The sequence below is a fragment of the Sceloporus undulatus genome, chromosome 2, assembly GCF_019175285.1.
Source record: "Sceloporus undulatus isolate JIND9_A2432 ecotype Alabama chromosome 2, SceUnd_v1.1, whole genome shotgun sequence".
Taxonomy (NCBI): domain Eukaryota; kingdom Metazoa; phylum Chordata; class Lepidosauria; order Squamata; family Phrynosomatidae; genus Sceloporus; species Sceloporus undulatus.
The window spans coordinates 169,144,893-169,166,275 of record NC_056523.1 but is presented as its reverse complement, the minus strand read 5'-3'; the positions used below and the strand labels follow the sequence as shown (position 1 = coordinate 169,166,275).

General features: G+C 45.0%; 1 protein-coding gene across 1 annotated transcript; it reads right to left on the bottom strand.

The window, feature by feature from the left end:
- Window positions 1–667: 667 nt before the first annotated feature.
- Window positions 668–19,975, bottom strand: ASCC2 (activating signal cointegrator 1 complex subunit 2). The gene is made up of 18 exons (XM_042447590.1): window positions 19,956–19,975; window positions 12,466–12,544; window positions 12,173–12,343; window positions 11,319–11,448; window positions 10,957–11,024; window positions 10,300–10,410; window positions 8,624–8,736; window positions 8,270–8,344; window positions 7,316–7,423; window positions 6,691–6,759; window positions 6,104–6,178; window positions 5,742–5,913; window positions 5,086–5,297; window positions 4,241–4,360; window positions 2,743–2,967; window positions 2,207–2,303; window positions 1,780–1,856; window positions 668–989 (listed from the first exon to the last, which is right to left on the bottom strand). The coding sequence occupies exons 1-18, from the start codon at window positions 19,973–19,975 to the stop codon at window positions 818–820; spliced, it is 2,094 nt and encodes a 697-aa protein (XP_042303524.1). The 3' UTR covers window positions 668–817.
- Window positions 19,976–21,383: the final 1,408 nt, after the last annotated feature.

Here is a 21,383-nt window from a genome sequence, read left to right as displayed (position 1 = left end):
TCACCCAGTTAGTGCTGTAAGAGTATTCCAGACTCTGAATTTGACCCAAAAATAAGCCACACAGCACAATTTAAAGCATCCTCTGGTACCCTTCACTGGCTTTTCTTTTGGAGATGGTATCCATCAGAGAAAGGAAACCCAACATAGTAATTCTCTTCCCTAACAGAGGGCTTGAGTGCAAACTTTACCACTTCAAACCGTATTTATTATGGCAGTATTTAATCCAAGGAGGTTAATCCAGTCCTTCCCCTGCTATGTTGATCTAAGGCCTGTCATATACCAACCACTGAATTGGACCCTTGTTGCCCAATCTCATAAAGCTGGGGATGATGGATTTATCTGATTTTTTTTTAGGAGATACTGCTTGTATTCTGCTGCTCCAATGGATAGGATAAAGAGCAGTGGGTTCAAGCTACAGGAAAAGAGATTCCCCCTAAACATTAGGACCAACATCCTATTCAACAGTGGAGGACGACGCTGCCGCCTTAGAATGTGGTTGGATCTCCTCTGATGGTTTTCAGAGGCTGGATGTCCATTTATCACAGGGAAGGCTTTGATTGTGTATTCTAGGATCCTATGAATTCCTGTATGGCAGAAGGAGGGTTGGACTATATGACCCTTGGAGATCCTTTCCAAGTCTAGGACTCGTAAGAACACAGAACACACAGCCCTTGCAATTCTCTGTAATGAACCTCCTGTTGTGACATGCAGACAGTTTGGGCAAATTCTCTTCACAATCAAGATCCATCCTGGTGTTTGCCATCTATGGATTTTGGGGTGTCACGCCTCAGACCTCTCCACCTCTTGTCCCATTCCTTCAGGAGGGGATCATGCCTTTATTCCGCTTCCGGTTGGCCATGGTGCGCCGGTTGTGGTTGGCCCGGGCCCCTTTGCTGGCTTCTTTCTTCCGGCGCTCTTGGACGGTTTCTCGGCTCTGGCCATGGCCCTTGGCGCTCCCCGCAACGGCCGCAGCATTGTCTGGCTTGTACCTTCCGGAAGAAAAATAAAAACCCTTGTAATTTCAAACTACGATGGTGCAACAAATGGGGCTTGTTTGCTCCCTTCCTGTCCACACAGACAGAAGATTTTGCAGGTCTTGCAATAGAAAACTGGACGGTGAAAACAAATGGGAAGGCTGCTGTCCTGGGATATGAAATCTCTAGAAGAGATGGATGGATGGTGATTTGATACAATTTCAAATTAATTGGAAAACTCTATTTGCAGGTAATAATCTCAGCCAACCCCTTAGATAGTACTGAAAAACTTGATTGATCGATTAAAAGAATATGAAGAAGTTTCTAGATGTAAATAGTACAGCAAAAAACCTTAACAAAAATGGAGGAACAAGGGCAAAAATCAGGTATAAATATAGTGGAAAAGGTCAACTGTTTAGGGGTAAAATGCAACTTTTTAAAGAGAAGTAGATTGCAGGATCACTCTGCTTATAAATACTGAAATCCACCATATTGTTGAGCAGAGAAGAGTTTGAACAATATATCTTTTTAAGCAAACTCAGAGCAGGTTTTTCCCAGATTTTATTTGGGGCTAAAACTGAGCTATTTACTTATGACCAAATGTGATCAACTCTTGCCATGGACTGTTGCAAGAGAATTGTATTTCATGGGTATTTTTGCAGGGTTGTGAGTTGTATTTTGGATTCTGAGGTCAGGTTCCTCAAAGAGGACCAGAAAAGGAGTCCAAAACCGAAACACAGAACAGGTCTTAGAACAGGATTAGGAGGCCATTGTTGCAAAGCTGGAAAAACAAGGTCCTTCTTACCCTTTTCTCGCGAGGAAAGTCATCCTCCGGGCCTCGGCTCGCTCTCGCAGGACGGCCGGATCTTGCACAAAGTGGTCCTGCCAAGGAAAACAAGTATTCTTTTTCTAGATTGGGGTGAGTAACCATCAGAAGGCAGTATTAAGGTTATTAGCCTCCCTCAAAAACATTAAAAAAAATATAATCGTTTTGCCCCAAATGCCCTGTGGACTGCATAGAGGGCATAATCCAGGGTCACCTTCTGTTCTTTTTTTTTTTTTTTTAATCTTCCTAGGCCTACAAATAATTGCTTGTCCCAAATTTTTTGGGATAATAAGGGAGATTCCACTCATTATTTTCATGGACTGGACACAGGCGATTACTCTGAAACTCTGGACTCCAAAGATGAACAGACACACAAATACACACATGCAAAAGGAGTTTACATCACCTTGGAAGCCTCCTTTTCCTCCACTACTTCTTCTTCCTCCTCTTCCTCCTCCTCTTCCTGCTCTTTAGATCTCAAGACCTGAGGGATGGTGAACGGCCTGTGGGGAGAGGCAAATCTGTGAGCATTTCTGGAGCGTAAAAGCCAGGCATTTGTAGGTCTTCCAGAACAACATCTGACAGAATCATACCATAGAGTCACACTGGCGGACCTAGAAAATGCCTAGAGAGAACACTTGGTTGTTCATTTCAGGTAAGAGGAATAAGGGTCTAGATTTTGCATGAAAATGGTATTACGAGAAGGGTCTCAGATTATTCCCATATTATGGAATGGGAAAATCTCCTTATTATGGAAAAGGTCCCGTATGGCAAGGAGGGTCCCAGAACTATTCTCGTAATACAGGAAGAGTCCCTCGGGTAATACTTAGAATGACAATGCTGTCAAAGAAGAGGAACAGATAGAGATAGTTGCTCATAGGTGGGACGCAATGTCCCACCTACTCTCAACCCGGCCTTGTTGTAGCTGCGTATGGAACTCACCTCCGACTGATCAGCTCGTCATCCGAGTCAGCATCATTCGCTCCCACCTGGTTGCCATCATAAGTGTCATCATATTCATCCTCATACTCCTCCTGGTAGACCCCAGCTGCCCCGCTCGACTCCGGGACTTCTTCTACTACCACTGAGTACTGGCTGTATCGCTCCCTCTGCTCCGTCACAAGGCGTTTATCGTTGAGTAAGCTTTGGGTTGTGGTTCGGTCATTCCTGCAGCTCGAAAGAATGGTGATGTTGCTATTAAGGACAGCGGCTAGTCTTATTATTGCATTGGTTACATGTTTATTTGTTCATCTTCCATATAGTATATACACAGAGAGACATGCACATAATGTGGAGTAGTGGTTTGAATGTTGGACGATGACACTGGAAACGATTTCTTTTTCAGAAAGGGGTTGCCTTTGCCTTCCTCTGAAATAGAATGATTTGCCCAAGTTCATCTTTCAAGGCCGAGCGGGGACTCAAACCTTGATCCCCAGAGTCATAGTCCAGCAACACTCAAACCACTACGCCACATACAATCAATTTCCGCTGCTTAAACAAAATCAGTTTAAAATACCGTATAACTGTCAAGCTGAGTAAACTGAGGGGTGGTCATTCAGGCATACACTCCACAATGAACAATGGAGATTAACACGTATTTAAAAGCAATAAAATAAACAACACAGGATATGCAAATACATTCAGAGCCCCCTTTTTTTGGTATGCAGCATTTTATCCTAGACCTATTCAGGTCTAGTTGCAGTGGTTATTCATACTATCAATGATGCAGATCTTTTTTTACAATTCTAGAAAAAACTCAATATCGATTATCATAGATTAAGTGGAGTGCATTTGGGATATATGTGAATAATGGAGATTTAACCCAGATTCCTGCTAGATTATTTTCAGTGTAAATAACTCCAGAATCAGAGGAAATTTGGCTTATATTAGAAACTTGCAGCTTGTAATCAATGTGCAAGGATTGCTTTAAATTTTAATTTATTGGAAGCAAGTTAGAATCATAGAATAATAGAGTTGGAAGAGACCACAAAGGCCATCCAGTCCAACCCCATTCTGCCATGCAGGAAATCTCAATCAAAGCATCCCCAACAGATGGCCATCCAGCTACTGTTTAAAGACCTCCAAGGAGGGAGATTCCACTACACTCCAAGGGAGTGTGTTTCACTGTTGAACAGCCCTTACTGTCAGAAAGTTCCTCCTAATGTTGAGGTGGAATCTCTTTTCCTGTAGCTTGCATCCATTGTTCCGGGTCCTAGTCTCTGGAGCAGCAGAAAACAAGTTTGTTCCCTCCTCAATATGACACCCCTTCCATATTTAAAGGTGTTGAGGCCAAAATAATAATAATAAGTATATATTCATGTTGCCACTAGGATTTATTCTGAGATATACGGATAATATACTCTTGCTGCAAAACTGCAAGACAGTTGGCAAATGCAGCCATCAGAGGCAACGCAACCTGAACAAAATGGAGGTCACTCACCTCTTGCCTTTCTGCACCCGGGAGAGATCCACCGAGTCCTTGCTGAAAACATCAAACTCGTCATTCTGGAAAACGTTGTATCGGGAACTGAGGAGAGGGGTCGGGTCTGGTTTCCCTGGCCTGGAAGGTAAAGATTAAGCACTCCTTCAGTGTCCCACATTTTACAGTGACGTCCTCCTTTTGTGTTTGGCCACCTGCTTTTTGATTCACCTGGTCTGCAAAAGAGAGTTTGCAAAAGGAGAGCTAGAAATGGCTAGATTAAGTGGCCAAAGGGTTAGAGAAAGCCCAGAAGGAAATCAACAGGCTTTATTTGGTGTTCTGCAAATAAAGTACAAAACTGGAGTCTTTAAACAGAGGTTGGATGTCCAAGCCTGAAGAAAGAGAGCCCTCTCTCCATGATAACTGTCATCCTTCGGCCTGTGAGGGAGTGAACAGGCAGGCCCAGCTCCACCAGGGCTAGCCTGAAGAAGAAGAGCCCTCTCCCAGTCCATCTGCCTTGGTCCAGGCCTCAGAGGGAGAGAAGAACCACTGGACCTCATCCCTTTTCCCACCACCTTCTCCTTCTCCCTTCTCCTTTTGTGTCCTGTCTTTTAGATTGTAAGCCTGAGGGCAGGGAACTGTCTAATTAAAAACAATAATTGTAATCCACTCTGATAGCCTTTAGGGCTGAAGGGCGGGGTATAAATACCATAAATAAATAAAATCTGTCGAGTATGCTTTGGTTGTAAGTTCCTGCATGGCAGAATGGGGTTGAACTGGATGGCCCTTGTGGTCTCTTCCAACTATGATTCGATGAAATCTTTTGCCCACAAAGATAGCCGAAGTAGCCGCCCAGGCAGCTTTACCTGGGCATCATTCGGTCCAGCCTCTCCAGGTTTGGTGCCAGATTGTCCTCCAGGAAGTTGTTGATAACCCGCTCGACATTGTAGTTGTATTCCTCCAGGCAAGCCAAAATGAAGCCTTCCCCAAGGTCAGGGAGAAGGTCTTTCACCTGCGAGGTCAGAGAATCCAGCTCCACACCGGAGACTTTGGGAATCACCGCCATTGCGCCGGCACACTGGGAAAGAGAAATGCAAGAGTGAGTACAGTCAGCCCTCTGCAACCGCAGATTTGATCATCCACAGCTTGAATACACACACACACACACACACACACACATATGAGAGAAGGGAATTAGACTATAGTCCAACCTACCTTTTGCCATGCAGGGATACATAGGATCCTAGAGTTGGAAGGGACTACTAAGGGTCATATAGTCCAACCAACTTTCTGCCATGCAGGGATACATAGGATCCTAGAGTTGGAAGGGACGACTAAGGGTCATATAGTCCAACCCACTTCTGCCATGCAGGAATACATAGAATCTTAGAGTTAAAAGGGACTATTAAGGGTCGTATAGTCCAACTCACCTTCTGCCATGCAGGAATACATAGGATCCTAGAGTTGGAAAAGACTACTAAAGGTCATATAGTCCAACCTCCTTCTTCATAGAAATGCCCACCTCCGTGTGATCTTGCTTTGTAATCCTATCCATCTGTTTGATGCCACTGGTCTCTGCCACGGCAGGAGCAGGTTCCGGCAGCGGCGGGTCCGGGTTCTGGTTTCTCCTACGCTGTACTCCATCCCAAGCGCTCTCTACGGCATGCAGGATGTAAGAGGTCCGGGTCTCGTCCCTAGAGGGTAGCGTTAAGGGCACTGATCCATACGCATGGCAGGAGGTGGCAATGCCAACCAGGTCATTGTGGGCAACCCACAAACCAAACCAAATTATGAATTTTGGACCCCTCCGAAACTGAGGCAAGCTAGAGACGTTACATCTGGACCAGAGAAAAAGGTTGTGGCCCAGAATCAATAAAAGGATACAGATTCGAGGAAGCTTGCTGGAGAAGACTCACGTCATCCGCTACCGGAAAAAGCTCATCGTAATCCCGGATGAATCTGGAAAGGATAAAGCTATAGTCCTAAACATACATTCTGTTCAATGAAGAAAATCTGAGAGGTCCCTATTGAGCCTCCTTGGGTCCCATTTTGGGATATAAATACCATAAATCAACCAATATATGGGATTTTCTTCCAAGCGTAAGGAAAAATCTGAGAAAGGGAAGTTCTCCATTGAACGAAATGGTCCCCTTTGAGTCTCCTTGGGTCCCAATTTGGGATATAAATCCCACAAACCTAGCAATAAATGGGATTTTCTTCCAAATGTAAGGAAGAATCTGAGAAAGGGAGGTTCTCCATTGAATGAAATGGTCCCTGAAGGTAAAGTACCTTCACCTTCTTATCCAACATGGAACGCATACTACCTTGGAGACGTAATTGTCCTTTTTTGGTGGGATTACAATTCCCACTGTCCATGCCGGTTGGGGGATTCTAGGGGTCAGAGTCCAAAAAATTCACTTCTCTGAGCTCTTTGATGCATTATTCCCAACATCCTTGCAAAAGTTTCTTACCGCCTCTCCTGAAGAACAGAGGTGAAGATTTGGAGAAACTCTTCAATAAAAGGTTGGATATTATCACAACTGTGAACAAAAGGATAAAGGGAATTAACACAAAACCCCACAAAGATCAATTCTGGAATATTTGTATCTGCATAATGGGATATCTTGGAGAAGAAACATTAAATTCATTAATGTTTCACATAGGTAGTCTTATGCACAATAATTTTGGGCATAGAGCAACGTTTGTATATGTTTCAACTATCAGAAAGCAAAGGGGGTCACTATATATCCCATTTTAGATTTTTGAGAATTTGATTAAAGGTGCTTTCACATTAAATTTAAATACAGTGGTACCCCGGGATACGAATGCGCCGCCTTACGAAATTTCTGGGTTACGAAAAAAAATCAATTAAAAAAACTGTTCCGGGTTACGAAGGTTATTTCGGGTTACAAAAGAAATTTTTGGTGCTTTTCGGCGCTTTTTCGCACCAAATCGCGGCTTTCGCTATTAGCGCCTATGGGGTTTCGGCTTGCGAAAGCTTTTCGGGTTACAAAAGCGGCGGCGGAACGAATTAATTTCGTAACCCGGGATACCTCTGTATGTGGGTTGTGGTTTCCTGGGGATGGAGGGCACTACCTGCTTTCCAAAATGGGCTGAAGGCACAAATGGTGCACAAAAATGTGGAAAACTTCCACCGCTTTCTTCCTTGAATGAGACAGCCTCCGCCACAAATCCAACAGCAAGCTAAGTGAAAGAAAGAAACAAGGCAAATGAGAGGAAACTCTGGTTTACAACATCAAAAATCCCATTGGATTTAGCCCTAATAATTGTTTTATGCACCAAAACCCACCAAATATTATTTTATTGTTTATTTATATAGCATCATCAATTCACACATGGCTCTTATAATCAAGTCAAACATTGACCCATTTACAGACGGGCAAAATGTGGCGTGGCGGCAACGGTACTAAGGTTAGGGAGCGAGCACCATGCAGACGCTCCTTAACCTTAGTACAAATTCCATACATCAAAATGGTGGTGCCCTGTACACTCGGGCGCCACAATTTTGACACAATGGACGCTTAGCGTCTGCACGTCGTGGCACACTTGTGATGTCACGGGTGTGCCATTGGTGCACTCGGGCATCACAAGTGCGCTAGAAAAAGAACTCGCTTTTTGTGGGTTCTTTTTTGCCGGCGGAAAACCACGCGGTTTATCCACTGTGGCTTCCTGCCGGCGGAAAAGGAGGTGATGGTAGACCGCCCTTTTTGGGCGGTCTGTATCCCGCCGTAAATACCTTGAAATAAATTTCGATTTGCAATATTAAAAAAAGGAAGGGGGAAAAAACGGGGGGGGGGGGGGGAGATTATGGCCACACCTTTAAGACTAATTTTCTTTTTATTTTACCATGGGGTTTTGTAGGGTGGATTTATCGGTTGCATTGTTGTGTGCTTTCATCAACCCTAAGGGTTTTTCTTGGGAGAACCTGTTCAGAAAGAGGTTTGCCTTTGCCTTCCTCTGAGGCTGAGCGAGTGTGACTGCAAAACACATACCTTTTTCCCCCCAAGAGAAACAAACCCAAAAATGTACCTGCAATCCTCCTGGTATCTCTTCTTTATCGTAGATTCCAGCTCAGGTATCACCAACTCATAAAACGCAGCCAGTCTAGGAAAATATGAAATAAAATGTCATTACTAGTCTCTTCCAACTCTAGGATCCTATATGTTCCTGCAAGGCAGTAGAAGAGATTGGACTATATGGCCCTTAGTAGTCCCTTTCAATTCTAGGATCTTCTATATTCCTGCATGGCAGAAGGGAATTGGACTATATGACATTTATTAGTCCCTTCTAACTCTAAGATCTTATGTATTCCTGCATCACAGATTGTAGTTGGATTGGATGGACTGATGGACAGACAGACAGACAGAGATTTGGAAAGCCTACCTGTAGCAGAAGTCGTGCTTTTGGAAAGTCTGGCAAGCCGGGGGAAAGACATCAAGGAAAGCCCACAGCGTTGTGGTAGTATCACACAAGTACAACATGATATCTGCCAATTCCTAAAGGGAGAAGGAATTTAACTTTACAAAAAAAATCATTATTTCACAGCACCAGTTCATTTGTTTTTTAGACAGAAATCAACAACTGTCAAATGAAACCATTCTCTTGACCTGGAGCGTATCCACACTGAAGAATTAAAGCAGTTCGACACCAGTTTAATTGCCAGGACCCTATCCTAAAGAAACCTGAGATTTGTAGTTGGGTGAGGCCCAGACCAGGCTGGATACCTTACCAAACTACTAATCCCATCAGTCTGTCTGGAGGGGGTGGAAAGGAGGGATAAAAGCAAAAGTGGCTCTTCCATTATTCTCATACATGTTTTGCATAAGGACCCATAGAAAAGTCATAGAGTCATGGAATTCTAGAAGGGTCATTTTGTTCCCCAACAGAAAGAAATACCAAGAAATACCTTCACATTGACAGCTTTGACCTTTGCACATTTGATTATTATACCCTCTCTAAAAATCTCTAGGTTCTCCAGTGCAATTCAGTGCTCAACTTCTGCCAAAAGTCATGCTGGATCACCTACAGATTCCTAGAGAGAACACATTTGTACGTCTGCCAAATCTTGACCACAGAGTAGCACTGGAGGAACTATAAATTCCTGTAGACATGTTTCCTCAGGTTAAAAAAATAAAATAAAAATACAGTCAGCCCTCCACATTTACAGCTTTAATTTGTGGGTCTGGTTATTCACAGATTTAATTAATATGCTCTCTCTCTCTCTCTCTAGGAATCTCTAGGTCCTCCAGCATGACTCTATGGTCAACATCTACAAGAGGATGCACTGGAGGACCTAGAGATTCTTAGAGAGAACACTTCTCTAGGCATTTGTAGGTCCTCCAGCACAGTTCTATGGTCAATTTTTTCCAGATGTTGACCACAGAGTTGCCCTTGAGGACCTAGAAACTCCTGGAGAGAACACTTCTCTGGAATTTGTAGGTCCTCCAGAGCTAGTCTATGGTCAATTTTTTCCAGATGTTGACCACAGACTTGCCCTGGAGGACCTAGAGATTCCTAGAGAGTAGGGAAAAAAGTAGTGATGTATCTTATTTGCATTTTTTCCACTTTCACAGGGATTCTGCTCACCTAACCCTAGCAAATGCAGTGGCCTCAATGTAGAGTGTTTGGCGAAGTTTGAAGAGCATACACACATCATGCAATGTAGTCATCTTGCTTTGGAAAAAGAAAGCATTCCCAAATTCATATGACAGAGAAAGCCACCTCGCCCAGTGACAGGACAAGAAAGAGAAACTATTTCAGGCGGCCATATGCACAGCAGACCATCAAACCTTGCAGGGTCAAGCTTAATGCTTTCAGCCAAGTTTGGAGGGATGGTGCTGGTTATGTGTTAGTATACTTGACATATATATTTGGTGCTTCCATGTTTTTCTATCTAGATCCAGACATGTTCTTAAGAGATCGCGAAGATCTTTCAAATACCGGAAGACCTTTCCATGGGAAAGTTTCCTTGAGTTTAAGCAATTCCCTCAACATCTGAAAAAAGGCACAGTTGGTGGGAAACCCCTATTCCACCCCAAAGTTTTTGGGTAATACCTCACCTGGAGAGGCATGTCCCCAGGCGTCATCCGGACCCTTTCCTCCAACTTCTGCGGCGTGGCTGAAGCCCCTTCACTCTGCAAGCCGCAGGTGTGCAGGATGTTGCCAAACACCTAGAAAGCAAAATGGCAATGTTAACACCTGCCAAAGGTGTGCTAAACCTGAAATACAGGTGTATAGCTGTTCCCTCTGAATTGGCAGCTTTGACTTTTGATGTTGTTATTCATAGATTTGATTAATATGTCCTCTCTAGGAATCTCTAGGTCCTCCATCACAACTCTATGGTCCACCTCCACCAAAAGTTGCACTGGTGGACTTAGCAATTCTGAGAAAGAACACTTCTCTATGTAGTTCCTCCAGAGCAATGCTATGGTCAACTTCCAGCAGATGTTGATCATAGAGTTGTGCTGGATGACCTAGAGCTTCTTAGAGGGATGTTCTCAGTGTTTTTTAATTGCAGTTTTTCCACTTTCATGAGGTTCCTGAGCCACTAACCGCAGCAAATATGGATGCCTAATGTATAGATAAACACACACAAAGGGAAGAAAAGGAATAATTAAAACATAAAACCATATACCCAAAAAATGCATTATAATATAAAATAAAACTGGCCGATATATGTAATTAAAATATACTAGAGTCGCTGTGAAATGTTCCACCTGAAGGATGGTTGGTACAGTTTCATCCAAATCGGTGAAGTAACTTGGCTGCTGAGTAAAGATGTTTTCTGTAAGGGAAAAGAGAGAAAGGGTTCAAAAGAGGCTGCATGGCAGATTGGGATTGGAATAGATGCCTTCTGGGGACCCTTCCAACTCTATGGTTCCACCCATCCCCACAAAAAACATCTTCACGTTTATCAAAATATTTTCTCTCTATATAATAATGAACTATAATAATGGAATAGTATCCACCTGCATCACACAGTTGGCTCATGCTGAATCCGGAATTGTTGCCACTGATTTCTGACGCTGGTTCATTTTGAAATGTTGAAATATCGCAATTAGCTGCACTGATAACTCACCAATCATCTTGCGGAGAAGAGCACCATTGCCTTTTCCAAAGAGGACGCAGAGGTCCAAAATTTTGGGGATGTCAAACAGGAAGTTATTGTAAAGGATTTCTCCAAAAACGCTCGGTGTGATGAAATGGTCCTAGACAGGATTCGGGAGGAAAGAAAAAGAAATACTAAAATATTCCAATGAGATGTAGGATGAGAGATACTGGGCTGAGCAGTTGTTGTTGTGTGCCTTCAAGTCATTTCTGACTTATGGAAAACCTATCAAAGGGTCTTCTTAGTAAGTTTCTTCAGAGCAGGCTTGGCTATTGCTGTCCTCTGAGGCTGAGAGAGTGTGACCTGCCCAGTGTCACCCAGTGGGGCTTTGCAGTACTATATTGCTGAGTGAAAAGCAAAAAGCACTTTGGGGTTATTGTGGATCGTAAATTGAACATAGGCCAGCAGTGTGATACTGCAGCAAAGAAGGTGAATACCATGTTAGCCTACGTTAATGGAAGCATAGTTTTATTTTTAAGTTGGTTGGACTATATGACCCTTAGTAGTCCCTTTCAACTCTAGGATTCTATGTATTCCTGCATGGCAGAAGGTTGGTTGGACTATATGACCCTTATTAGTCCCTTCCAACTCTAGGATCTTGAAAGTATGCAACAACAACTGCTTAGCCCAGTGTCTCTCATCCTACATCTACATAGGATGCTTGGATTCAGGATCACAGAGAATCCTATGTGTACAGGCTACAAAACTAAACAACTCTCTTAATGATAGAGAATCCATTAGGAAAGACAAACATTAGCAACACACAATACACACAAAAGCTGTACACGCATTTTCACACCAGGAAAGAGCAAGGCGGTGTTTACCTTGGACTCCTTGTGGGTCGACATTCGGAGGAAGGTGAGGAAAATGTTCTGGTGGAGCCTTTTCTGGAGGTTGCTCACCTCCGGAGCCGCATCCAGCACTACATCGAACTTGCGCGGTGCATGGCGCAGGTACGAATCCAAGCATTTCTGGAGCGTCTCGTCAAATATCACCTATCGGGAGGTGAAAAAGAGGATCCGGGAGTCGCAGTTAGAAAGGACCCCTGAGGGTCATCCAGTCTAACCGCTTTTCTTGCATGCAGAAATACACAGAATCCTAGAGTTGGAAAGCGCTACTGACACCAGAATTTGTCATGCGGCAAAGCCAAGAGCCAGTCGAGATCACTGCCACGAACGTTGCTCGCTCTCCAAAAACTCCCTCAGTAAGGCAGGCTCACGAGTTCTTGGCAGCGGCTTGTAGAGGACAAAAGAGCGCTCGTCTTCTTCCCCGGATGCTGTGGGAAAAAAAAAGATGGATGGACCACAAACTCATGGTTTTTATGGTTTTGCCAAATACTTCCTCTGAAATATCCCTTGGCGGTCTCCCATCCAAGGACTACTATGCCTGACCCTGCTTAGCTTCCAAATCCGATGGGAAACATATGCCTCTTGTGTGTTTGTACGTGGCCTTGCAAATATCCGTAATCAGGGACGTAGCCAGGGGGTGGGTTTTGGGGGTCCGGACCCCCCCTTCAGGCCCTGGGGGCGTTCAAGCTCCCCCTTCCCCCCCTCCCCTCCATCAAAACCACGGAGAACTCAGAGAGGGAGGGGAAAGACAAAACAAAAGTGCAGGCTCAGAGAGAGAGAGAGAGAGGGAGAGAGAGGAAGGAAGTGGTGGGTTCCCCTGTGATTCTTTTCCCTTTCTTTTCCATCGGAGTCCGGCTTCCACTCCTCCTCCTCCTCCCCCCTCCTCCCTGTGCTTTTGCCAAATAAAAGTCTCTTCCTGTAGAAGAAGAAGGGAAAAAAGGAAGGAAGAATGAAGAGGGAGGGAGGGAGGGAGAACTGAAGAAAGAGGAAAAGAAAGGGAGGAAGAGGAGAAAGGAAAGAAAAAAAAGAGAGAAGCTTCTAAGAATTAAAAAAGGTGACTCTTCTAACTTTCCTTTCACAGTTATACCATATGCATATAGTAAAATATAATACTGTAATAATACCCTTACCCAAAATGCTGGACTAATGTTTTGGATTTGGGAGTTTTTCAGATTTGTGTATATTATATCTAGTATAATGGGAATAATGGAGATGGGATCCATGTATGTTTCATATGCATCTACAGGACAGACTGAGGTAATTTAATAACACAGTATTTTCAAAATAATGTTGTGCTTTCTGCACACTGAGCTTTCAGCAAAACCTTGGATATATTATATATCCTTGTAAATTCAATAGTTCAGTAATTGATCTAACCTTCAGGATTCCCAGGTTCCTTTTCTTGGTCAGACCAGATGCTCTCATGGTCGGTTTTGGAATAATTCAGGTTTCAAAGTCCAGAGAAAGGAGACTGAGACTCTGACATTTCTTCTAATAATGAACCAGGTTTTCAAAAACAGTCATTTCTGGATTTTTGGCAACAACAAAAAAGAGAAGGTCTTGATGCAAAAAGCAAGAGGCTTTCTTCCAGCCTTGTTTTTTCTCTTTTTTAAAAGACAAAGAGAATAAAATACAGTTAGCTGGCCCCTTTTTAGCATGTCAATGGGGGTGCTTTGACGGAGAGTTCCTGCATGGCAGAATGGGGTTGGACTGGATGCCCTCCGGGGTCTCTTTCCGACTCAATGATTTTATGATTTTTATAATTAATATATGGAATCAATCTAGAACGATGAATGGGGGCTGGAGTCCTAGGCCCTGCTCCAGGCAATGCTAGACTGCAGGCCCCATCATCCAGCAGCACCACAGACTGCTGGGAACTGCACACTGCAGAAATCACAGTTCGACACTACTTTTAAGGCTATGGAAAATCCTGGGATTTGTAGATGTTGTGCCACCAGAGCTCTGACAAGAAGGCTAAATGTCTCACAAAACTACAATACCCAGATGTTGTTGTTGTGGTTGTGTTATTTCTTTATATCCCGCCTTTTCCCAATAACGGACTCACGGGGGTGATTTTCCATAGCATAACTATAGTATAATCTTTCTACAATGTAGATGGCACCTCCATTCCAAATTTTGTGTTGAGGATGCTTTGACTGGGAGTTCCTGCATGGCAGAATGGGGTTGGACGGGATCAGGGCCCTTCTAGGGGTCTCTTTACTCTATGATGTCCATGATTCTATGCACTCTGAGCCTACGGTGATTGAATTGTTTTTAAATGTAGGGTTAAAGCTTATAAGCAAGCCAGGCACCGATGGACTATTGCACTATAATTTTTTATTGATTGATTTTATACCCTGCCTTTCTCCCAAAAGGATTCTCTTAAAGGGGTTTGTTTATTTAGAAAGGAGGTATATGGCTTGGATTAAAATTATGATGTGATGATAGATAGATAGTGATAGATAGTAAGTCTTGGAATTAAAAGTGTGTTGTGTGTGTATGTCTTGGAATTAAAACCCCTCTTGGAGTGGAGAAATGTTGTTTGGTGCAGCCTGGGTTCTTGCTCGCTCGAGTTGATGCAGTGTCCAGCTAGCAGAGTGTCTCTGAGCATGAACGAGTGCTGCCGCTCTTGCGTGAGCAGCTGCACTTTGCTTATTGAGCTGATTTATCTGATGTAAACACCTTCAGAGGAAGGGCTCAGTTTGCATCTACACTGAAAAAATAATCCAGTTTGATGCCACTTAACTGCCCTTGGCTCCATGTTGTGAAATGCTGGAATTTGTAGTTTTGTTGTGGCACCTGACAGATGACTCAACAGGTCCTCAAAACTACAGATCCCAAGATTCCATAGCACGAAGCCATAACGGAAGTTAAAGTGTGCCGTCGAGGGAAAACGCTGACCCTTTTTGTGTCTTGGGGGGGGCTCTTACCCCTCAAAATGGGGGCACTTAGTCTTTACCCCCCCTTCCCAAAATCCTGGCTACGTCCTGTGTCAATCCAGTTTGTAAGGCATTTATAGAAACACTAGAATGCATATATACAATCACCAAATTTCCACTGATCGTAAAGCAAGCAGGGTCAGCCCTGGACAGTCCCTGGAAGGGAGACTGCCAATAATACTGGGTACAGGAGGCTCTATTTCAGAGAAGGAACCAATAAAAACCACCTCTGAGGATTCTTACCCAAGAAATCATTGGCAGTTCCCCTCCAAGGACTATCCAGGGCTGACCTTGCTTAGCTTCCAAAATGAGATTGGAATTTGATGACTGCACAGTGGACCCCACATTCGCTTGTGTTAGGGCGCACGGAAGCCCATGAAATAGAAAAAACCATAAACATGAAGAGACCTCTCTAGGCATTTCTAGGTCCTCCAAAGCAACTCTGTGGTCAGCACTGCAGAGACTCAGCTGGAGGATCTACAAATATTAGAGAGTGTTCTCTCTAGGAATCTCGAGTCCTCCAACACAAGTCTATGGTCAAACATCTGCCAGAAGTTGATCATAGAATCATGCTGGAAGACCTACAAATGCCTAGAGAAGTGCTCTCTCTAGGAACATAGGTCCAGCGCAACTCGGCAGTCATGTGGAGGACCTCTACGATTCCTAAGAGAGGCAATATAATCAAATCTGCAAAGGCTGACTGTATTTTTTGTGTTCCTTGGGAAGCAGAATGATGGTCAGCAAGGACTCTCTTGGATTCTATGACTCCTGACTGTTCCATGAGTCCATGCGCAAAGCATGCACAGAATACAGAAGAGAAGAAAGAGGAGGCCACTTTTACTTTCCCTTTCATCCCTTCTTTCTACATCTTCGGACCAACTCCTGATTTTATGTCAGTTAGGTTTCCATTTCACACAGTGCGGGACTTTCCCGCCCCCGGGGGGCGTGCCCCATCTCATCCCCCCCCACCCCCATTCCCGGTGGCTGCCCAACTCTGAGCTCCCAGCTGCTGCCTGCCTTCTATAGAGTGCTGCCTGTGAAGCATGCCTGGACAACAGACAGACGACTGAAACCAGCAGGGCGGGGTCTGCTGCACTGCCCTGCCTCTATTGGCCAGCCCTCTGCTTCCTATTTGGGCAACATCCAAGCAGGGAGAATTTACACTCAGGCAGCTGCTTCCCCCTTTTTCTCTTTCCCTCCTCTCTTCTTATTATTCCGTTTTTTTTCTCCTCCTCTTCCCCCTCTCCCTTTTCTTTCCTTTCTCCCTCCCCCCCTCCTCATTCTTTTCTCTTTCTCCTCTTCAGCCCTCCTCTTCTTCTCAGGGTCCAGGGTTTCTCAAGGCTTGCCCCCATTAGAAAAGAAAAAGGCTTTGGATCTGTCCCATAAATCCCTCCTAAGTTGAGACATACCTGGGAAAAAGAGGGGGCGAGGGGGTTGGGGGGGTTGGAGGGGGCAGGAAAAAGAGGAAGGGGGAATTGCTAAGAAGGCTTGGGAGTGGGAAATGATTGTTTGCAGTGGCACAAGGGACTGCCTGTGATTGCAAATGCTAAGCCTGCTTGGAAGTGGAAATGTAGTTTGCAAGGGCACAAGGGACTGCCTGTGATCTTGCAAATGCTATGCCGCTTGGGAGTGGGACATGTAGTTTGCAGTGGCACAAGGGTCTGTCTGCGTGACTTGCAAATGCTATGCCTGCTTGGAGTGGGACTGTAGTTTGCAGTGGCACAAGGGTCTGCCTGTGATCTTGCAAATGCTATGCCTGCTTGGGAGTGGGACATGTAGTTTGGCATGGCACAAGGGACTGCCTGTGATCTTGCAAATGCTATGCCGCTGTGGAGTGGGACATGTTTTTTGCAGTGGCACAGGGGACTGCCTGTGACTTGCAAATGCTATGCCTGCTGGGGAGTGGGAAATGTAGTTTGCAATGGCACAAGGGTCTGCCTGTGATCTTGCAAATGCTATGCCTGTTGGAAGTGGGAAATGTAGTTTGCAATGGCATAAGGGTCTGCCTGTGATCTTGCAAATGCATGCCTGCTTGGAAGTGGGAATGTAGTTTGCAGTGGCACAAGGGACTGCCTGTGATCTTGCAAATGCTATGCCTGCGTGGAAGTGGGAATGTAGTTTGCAGTGGCACAAGGTCTGCCTGTGATCTTGCAAATGCTATGCCTGCTTGGAAGTGGGAAATGTAGTTTGCATTGGCACAAGGGCTGCCTGTGATCTTGCAAATGCTATGCCTGCTTGGAAGTGGGAAATGTAGTTTGCAGTGGCACAAGGGACTGCCTGTGATCTTGCAAATGCTATGTGCCTTTGGAAGTGGGAAATGTAGTTTGCAATGGCACAAGGGGCTGCCTGTGATCTTGCAAATGCTATGCCTGCTTGGAAGTGGGAATGGTTTGCAATGGCACAAGGGTCTGCCTGTGATCTTGCAAATGCTATGCCTGCGGGGGAGTGGGAAATGTTCTTGTAGAATGGGGGGGGGGGGGGTGTTTGGCCAGAAAGAGAAGTACATTTCAGCCTTCTGTCTAGGAATAATGCCAAAATGTCCTCCATTTTGAGCATGCCTAAGAAACATGCATTTATATAAACATTTAAAAAACAGTATCAATTTTTTCATGTGTCCTCCATTTTTAAAAAATGTGTCCACATTGAAAATGTGGCCCTACATTTGTCCCGGTTTGGAGGTCCTGCCTTATGGTAACCTAAGTCAGTGAGGTTATTCAGCCTGCTCTGGTGCCATGCCAAACTACAAATCCCAGGGTTATGGAGGATAGAGTCCTGGCTAGAGTCCTAGAGTCCAAAGCCGCAAATGTGGAGGGCCAACTGTATTACACACACACAGTTGTTAGGACTGAATGTCCCTTGAGAGGCTCTTCCAGCCATGGTTGCCAATTTCGCGACTTTCACATGAAAACGGGACTTTTCAGAGCTTTTCGTGTGATTTCGCGCCTTGCTCAATTCAGTGCCTTTTCCGTGCCTTTGGCCAGTTTCAGCTGCAGCCTGCTGCAGAGCACCAAAATCCTTTGGAGTGTAACAGATTTCAGCCAAGAGGCTGGAGAAAACTCCTCTCCTCTCATGGCTCCCTCTGAGAGCCAGGACGGAGCAAGCCCGTTTGGAGGATAGTTCAGCCAATCAGAGAGAGGACAGTGATTATTGCCCCCCCAGGCATCTTCAGGCTCCAGGGGCAAAAGTGCTGGAGAGAGGCAGGGAGTGAGGGATCTTGGCGGCTTAATCCCAATTGCCTTGGATTCCAAGTAAGACATAAGGTTTAAGGCACACAAAGGCAATAGTTGACAATGGTATCAGGCTTGATGTTGTGGACTTCGTGTTGCCTGAGAGTGACTTTGAATTTCTGATTCCTGAGCTTGGGCAGAGTGCCCCAAGCCTACCTCTCAGGGTTGCTGTTGTACTGTGAGGACCATTTGGGTTGTGTGATGTAATGCGATGTTCCTGACTGTGTGGTGTGTTGTGTGTGTGTGTGTGTGTGTGTTAGTGATTAAATCTGCCTCGAGCATGGGCAGAGCACCTGGTCAGTTGGCACCTTTGCTGCCCTGTCTTCCAAGATTTGGTTTGTGGCCTCTTTTCGTTCCCTTTCCATTGCCATCCATACTGCAGAAATAATCCAGTTTGGCACTGCTTCTAACTGCAAGGCTCCCTGCGATGATGGATTCTGGGCAAACCACCAAGCCCAGAATTCCATGCATGGAGCCCTGGCTGCCAGTAAAAGCAGTTTTTCAACATGTCACAACAAACTACAATTCCCAGGATTCCCTGGTTTGACAAGGGAATGGCCTCCATGCTTCCAGATACAGCCCCAGAGAATGAATCTACAGGATATCAGTGTTGCCAATTTAAGTCCGTTCTTCAGCTGCTTTGGATTTAATAATGATAATAATGGGATGATGATGATAGTGAGATAGATCTTGTAGCACTTTTGAGTCCACTGAAAGAAAGTTGGCAGCATGAGCTTTCCTAGACTTAAGCATTTCCCAGATGCTGGGAATGTGGTTCATTGTGGCACCAGAGCTCTTTCTCACAAAACTACACTTCCCAGGGTTCCCTAGCACTGAGCGAGGGCAGTTAAAGCGGTCTCAAACTGGATATTTTTCTGCATTATGGATTGGACCTTGAGCATTTTAATAACGAAGGTCCAAAACATTGCAGAATAATCCAGTTTGTGACCGCTTTAACTCTCCGGGCTCAGCTAGGAAATCCTGGGAATTGTAGTTTGTTGTGGCATCAGAGCTCTTTTCTGACAGAGAAGGCTGAATGTCTCACAAAACTACACTTCCCAGGGTTCCCTAGCACTGAGCCAGGGCAGTTAAAGCAGTCTCAAACTGGATTATTTCTGCAGTGTGTCTTGGACCCAACTCAGGCTGCATCTTCACCTAGACCCAGAGACAATTCCCAGGATTCCCAAGTACTGAGCCAGGGCAAACTAAAGGGTTTCAAACTGGATTATTTCGGCAGTGTGGTTGCATCTGAACACATTTCTTTGGCACAAAGCTTCCTGAACCCCCTTCATGTCAAAATAAATCTTAAAGGACTGAAAGATTCTTTGTTTGGTTCAATGGTGATTTTGAGGGTTGAAATAAGTTACAATATTTTATTCAATTATATTTACGTTATTTGCAAAACACTGCCATTTTAACATATGGGAATTTTCTGGGAATTGTGACTGAATATTCCGTTGGCTGGGGGATTCAGCGGGTTTTGGACAGACATTTCCGGGAATTATCTTCGAGGCTTGTTGGCAACACTGCTCCAGCTCTATGATTCTATGAACATTGGCGTTCTTAGTCAACTATGATGTCCAGTCCACTTACCAGGCGGGCAAAGTTTCCATCTTCCCGGTTCGCAACTTTTCTCGGTCAACCGGAGCTCATCCAGCGGCAAGGCTGGCATGCCTGTCCAAAAAACATAGAAAATAATACACAAAATAATAACCAACCAGCCCAGGATGATGGGCGTTGCATTGCTAGACGGCTGGAGGAGAAAACGTTCCTCCTTTGCACCAATAAACCAGGATTATGGCCACTGCAGTCCAAAAGACTGAAGGCCTATCTCCAAAAGCCGAGTTCCATCCACCACCGCCAAGCCAGGATGATGGGTGTTGCAGTGGAAAACAGCTTGGCACTGGACAAGACTCACCCCCACCCTTGTTCCCACATGAGCCAAATTTCCACCCTAAGGCAGGATAATGGACACTACAGTCCAAAAGAGCTAAAGGCTCATCTCTAAAAGCCAATTTCCACCTTCCAAGCCGGGATAATAGGTGCTGCAGTCCAAAGAGCCAAAGCCCTATCTCCCAAAAGCCAAGTTTCCACAACCAAGCCAGGATGATGGACACTGCAGTCCAAAAGAGCTGAAGGCTCTAAAAAGCCTAGTTTCCACCTTCCAAGCCAGATGATGGGCGCTGCTGTCCAAAAGAGCTGAAGGCTCATCTCCAAAAGCCTAGTTTCCACTATCAAGCCAGGATGATGGGCGCTGCAGTCCAAAGGAGATGAGGTGGGGCAAAGGCTCATCCCCAAAAGCCAGGATAATGGACCTGCAACGCAAAAACAGCTGGAGGCCAAATTCTCCCCCCGAGTGTCTACCCCCCAAGCCAGGAAGATGGGCTCTGCACTCCAAAAGAGCTCCCCATAATCCCTCTCATCCCCATCACCCACCCCCAGAATAAGGGGAATTGTACTTAAGAAGGACAAGGCCGACCCTCTCCCCAAAGAAAAAGCTTGGAAGTTACCTTCGTCCAATAAAAGTTACTCTGAAGCAACCTGAGCAGGGGAAGAGAGGGGGATTCTGGGTGTTGCAGTCCTAAAAGAAAAGAGAGAGGAAAAGCTACCCCAAAAAGGGAAGCTGCAGTGTCTCTGTTTGGGCGGATGATGCCGCTTCGCCAGGAGTCCAAGAAAGGGCAACAGCCTTTCACTTCCGGTCGCAGAGGGAGCACTTCGGGTCAGGGACCACAAATCGAAACTGGAATTAATTTATGAAACCACAAATCCCAGGGCTCACAGCACAAAGCTTTGGCAGCGGGCCTCAAACTGTTTTAAGTCGTGTAGTGTGGATGCTCCTGGCATGATAAGGTTCCTAGGATTTGTACTTCCCTGTGAGGCACCGGCAGCGGAGGCAAAATTACAACTCACTGAGGCCTAGCAAGCCTAACGTTGGCTCTCCAAGGCTATTTGGACTCCATTTCCCAATTCCTCACTATTGGCCACATTGACTGGGGCTGCTGGGAAACGAAGTTCAAACAA

Bases quoted from the DNA above. Each gene is read 5' to 3' on its own strand.
- ASCC2 (XM_042447590.1), bottom strand. From the start codon at position 19,975: ATGGAAACTTTGCCCGCCTG. The intron at 10,411-10,956 runs GTGGAACATTTC...TTTGCTTTCTAG, and splicing joins CTGTACCAACCATCCTTCAG to GTGTTTGGCAACATCCTGCA. The intron at 2,304-2,742 runs GTGAGTTCCATA...CTCTCCCCACAG, and splicing joins GACGAGCTGATCAGTCGGAG to GCCGTTCACCATCCCTCAGG.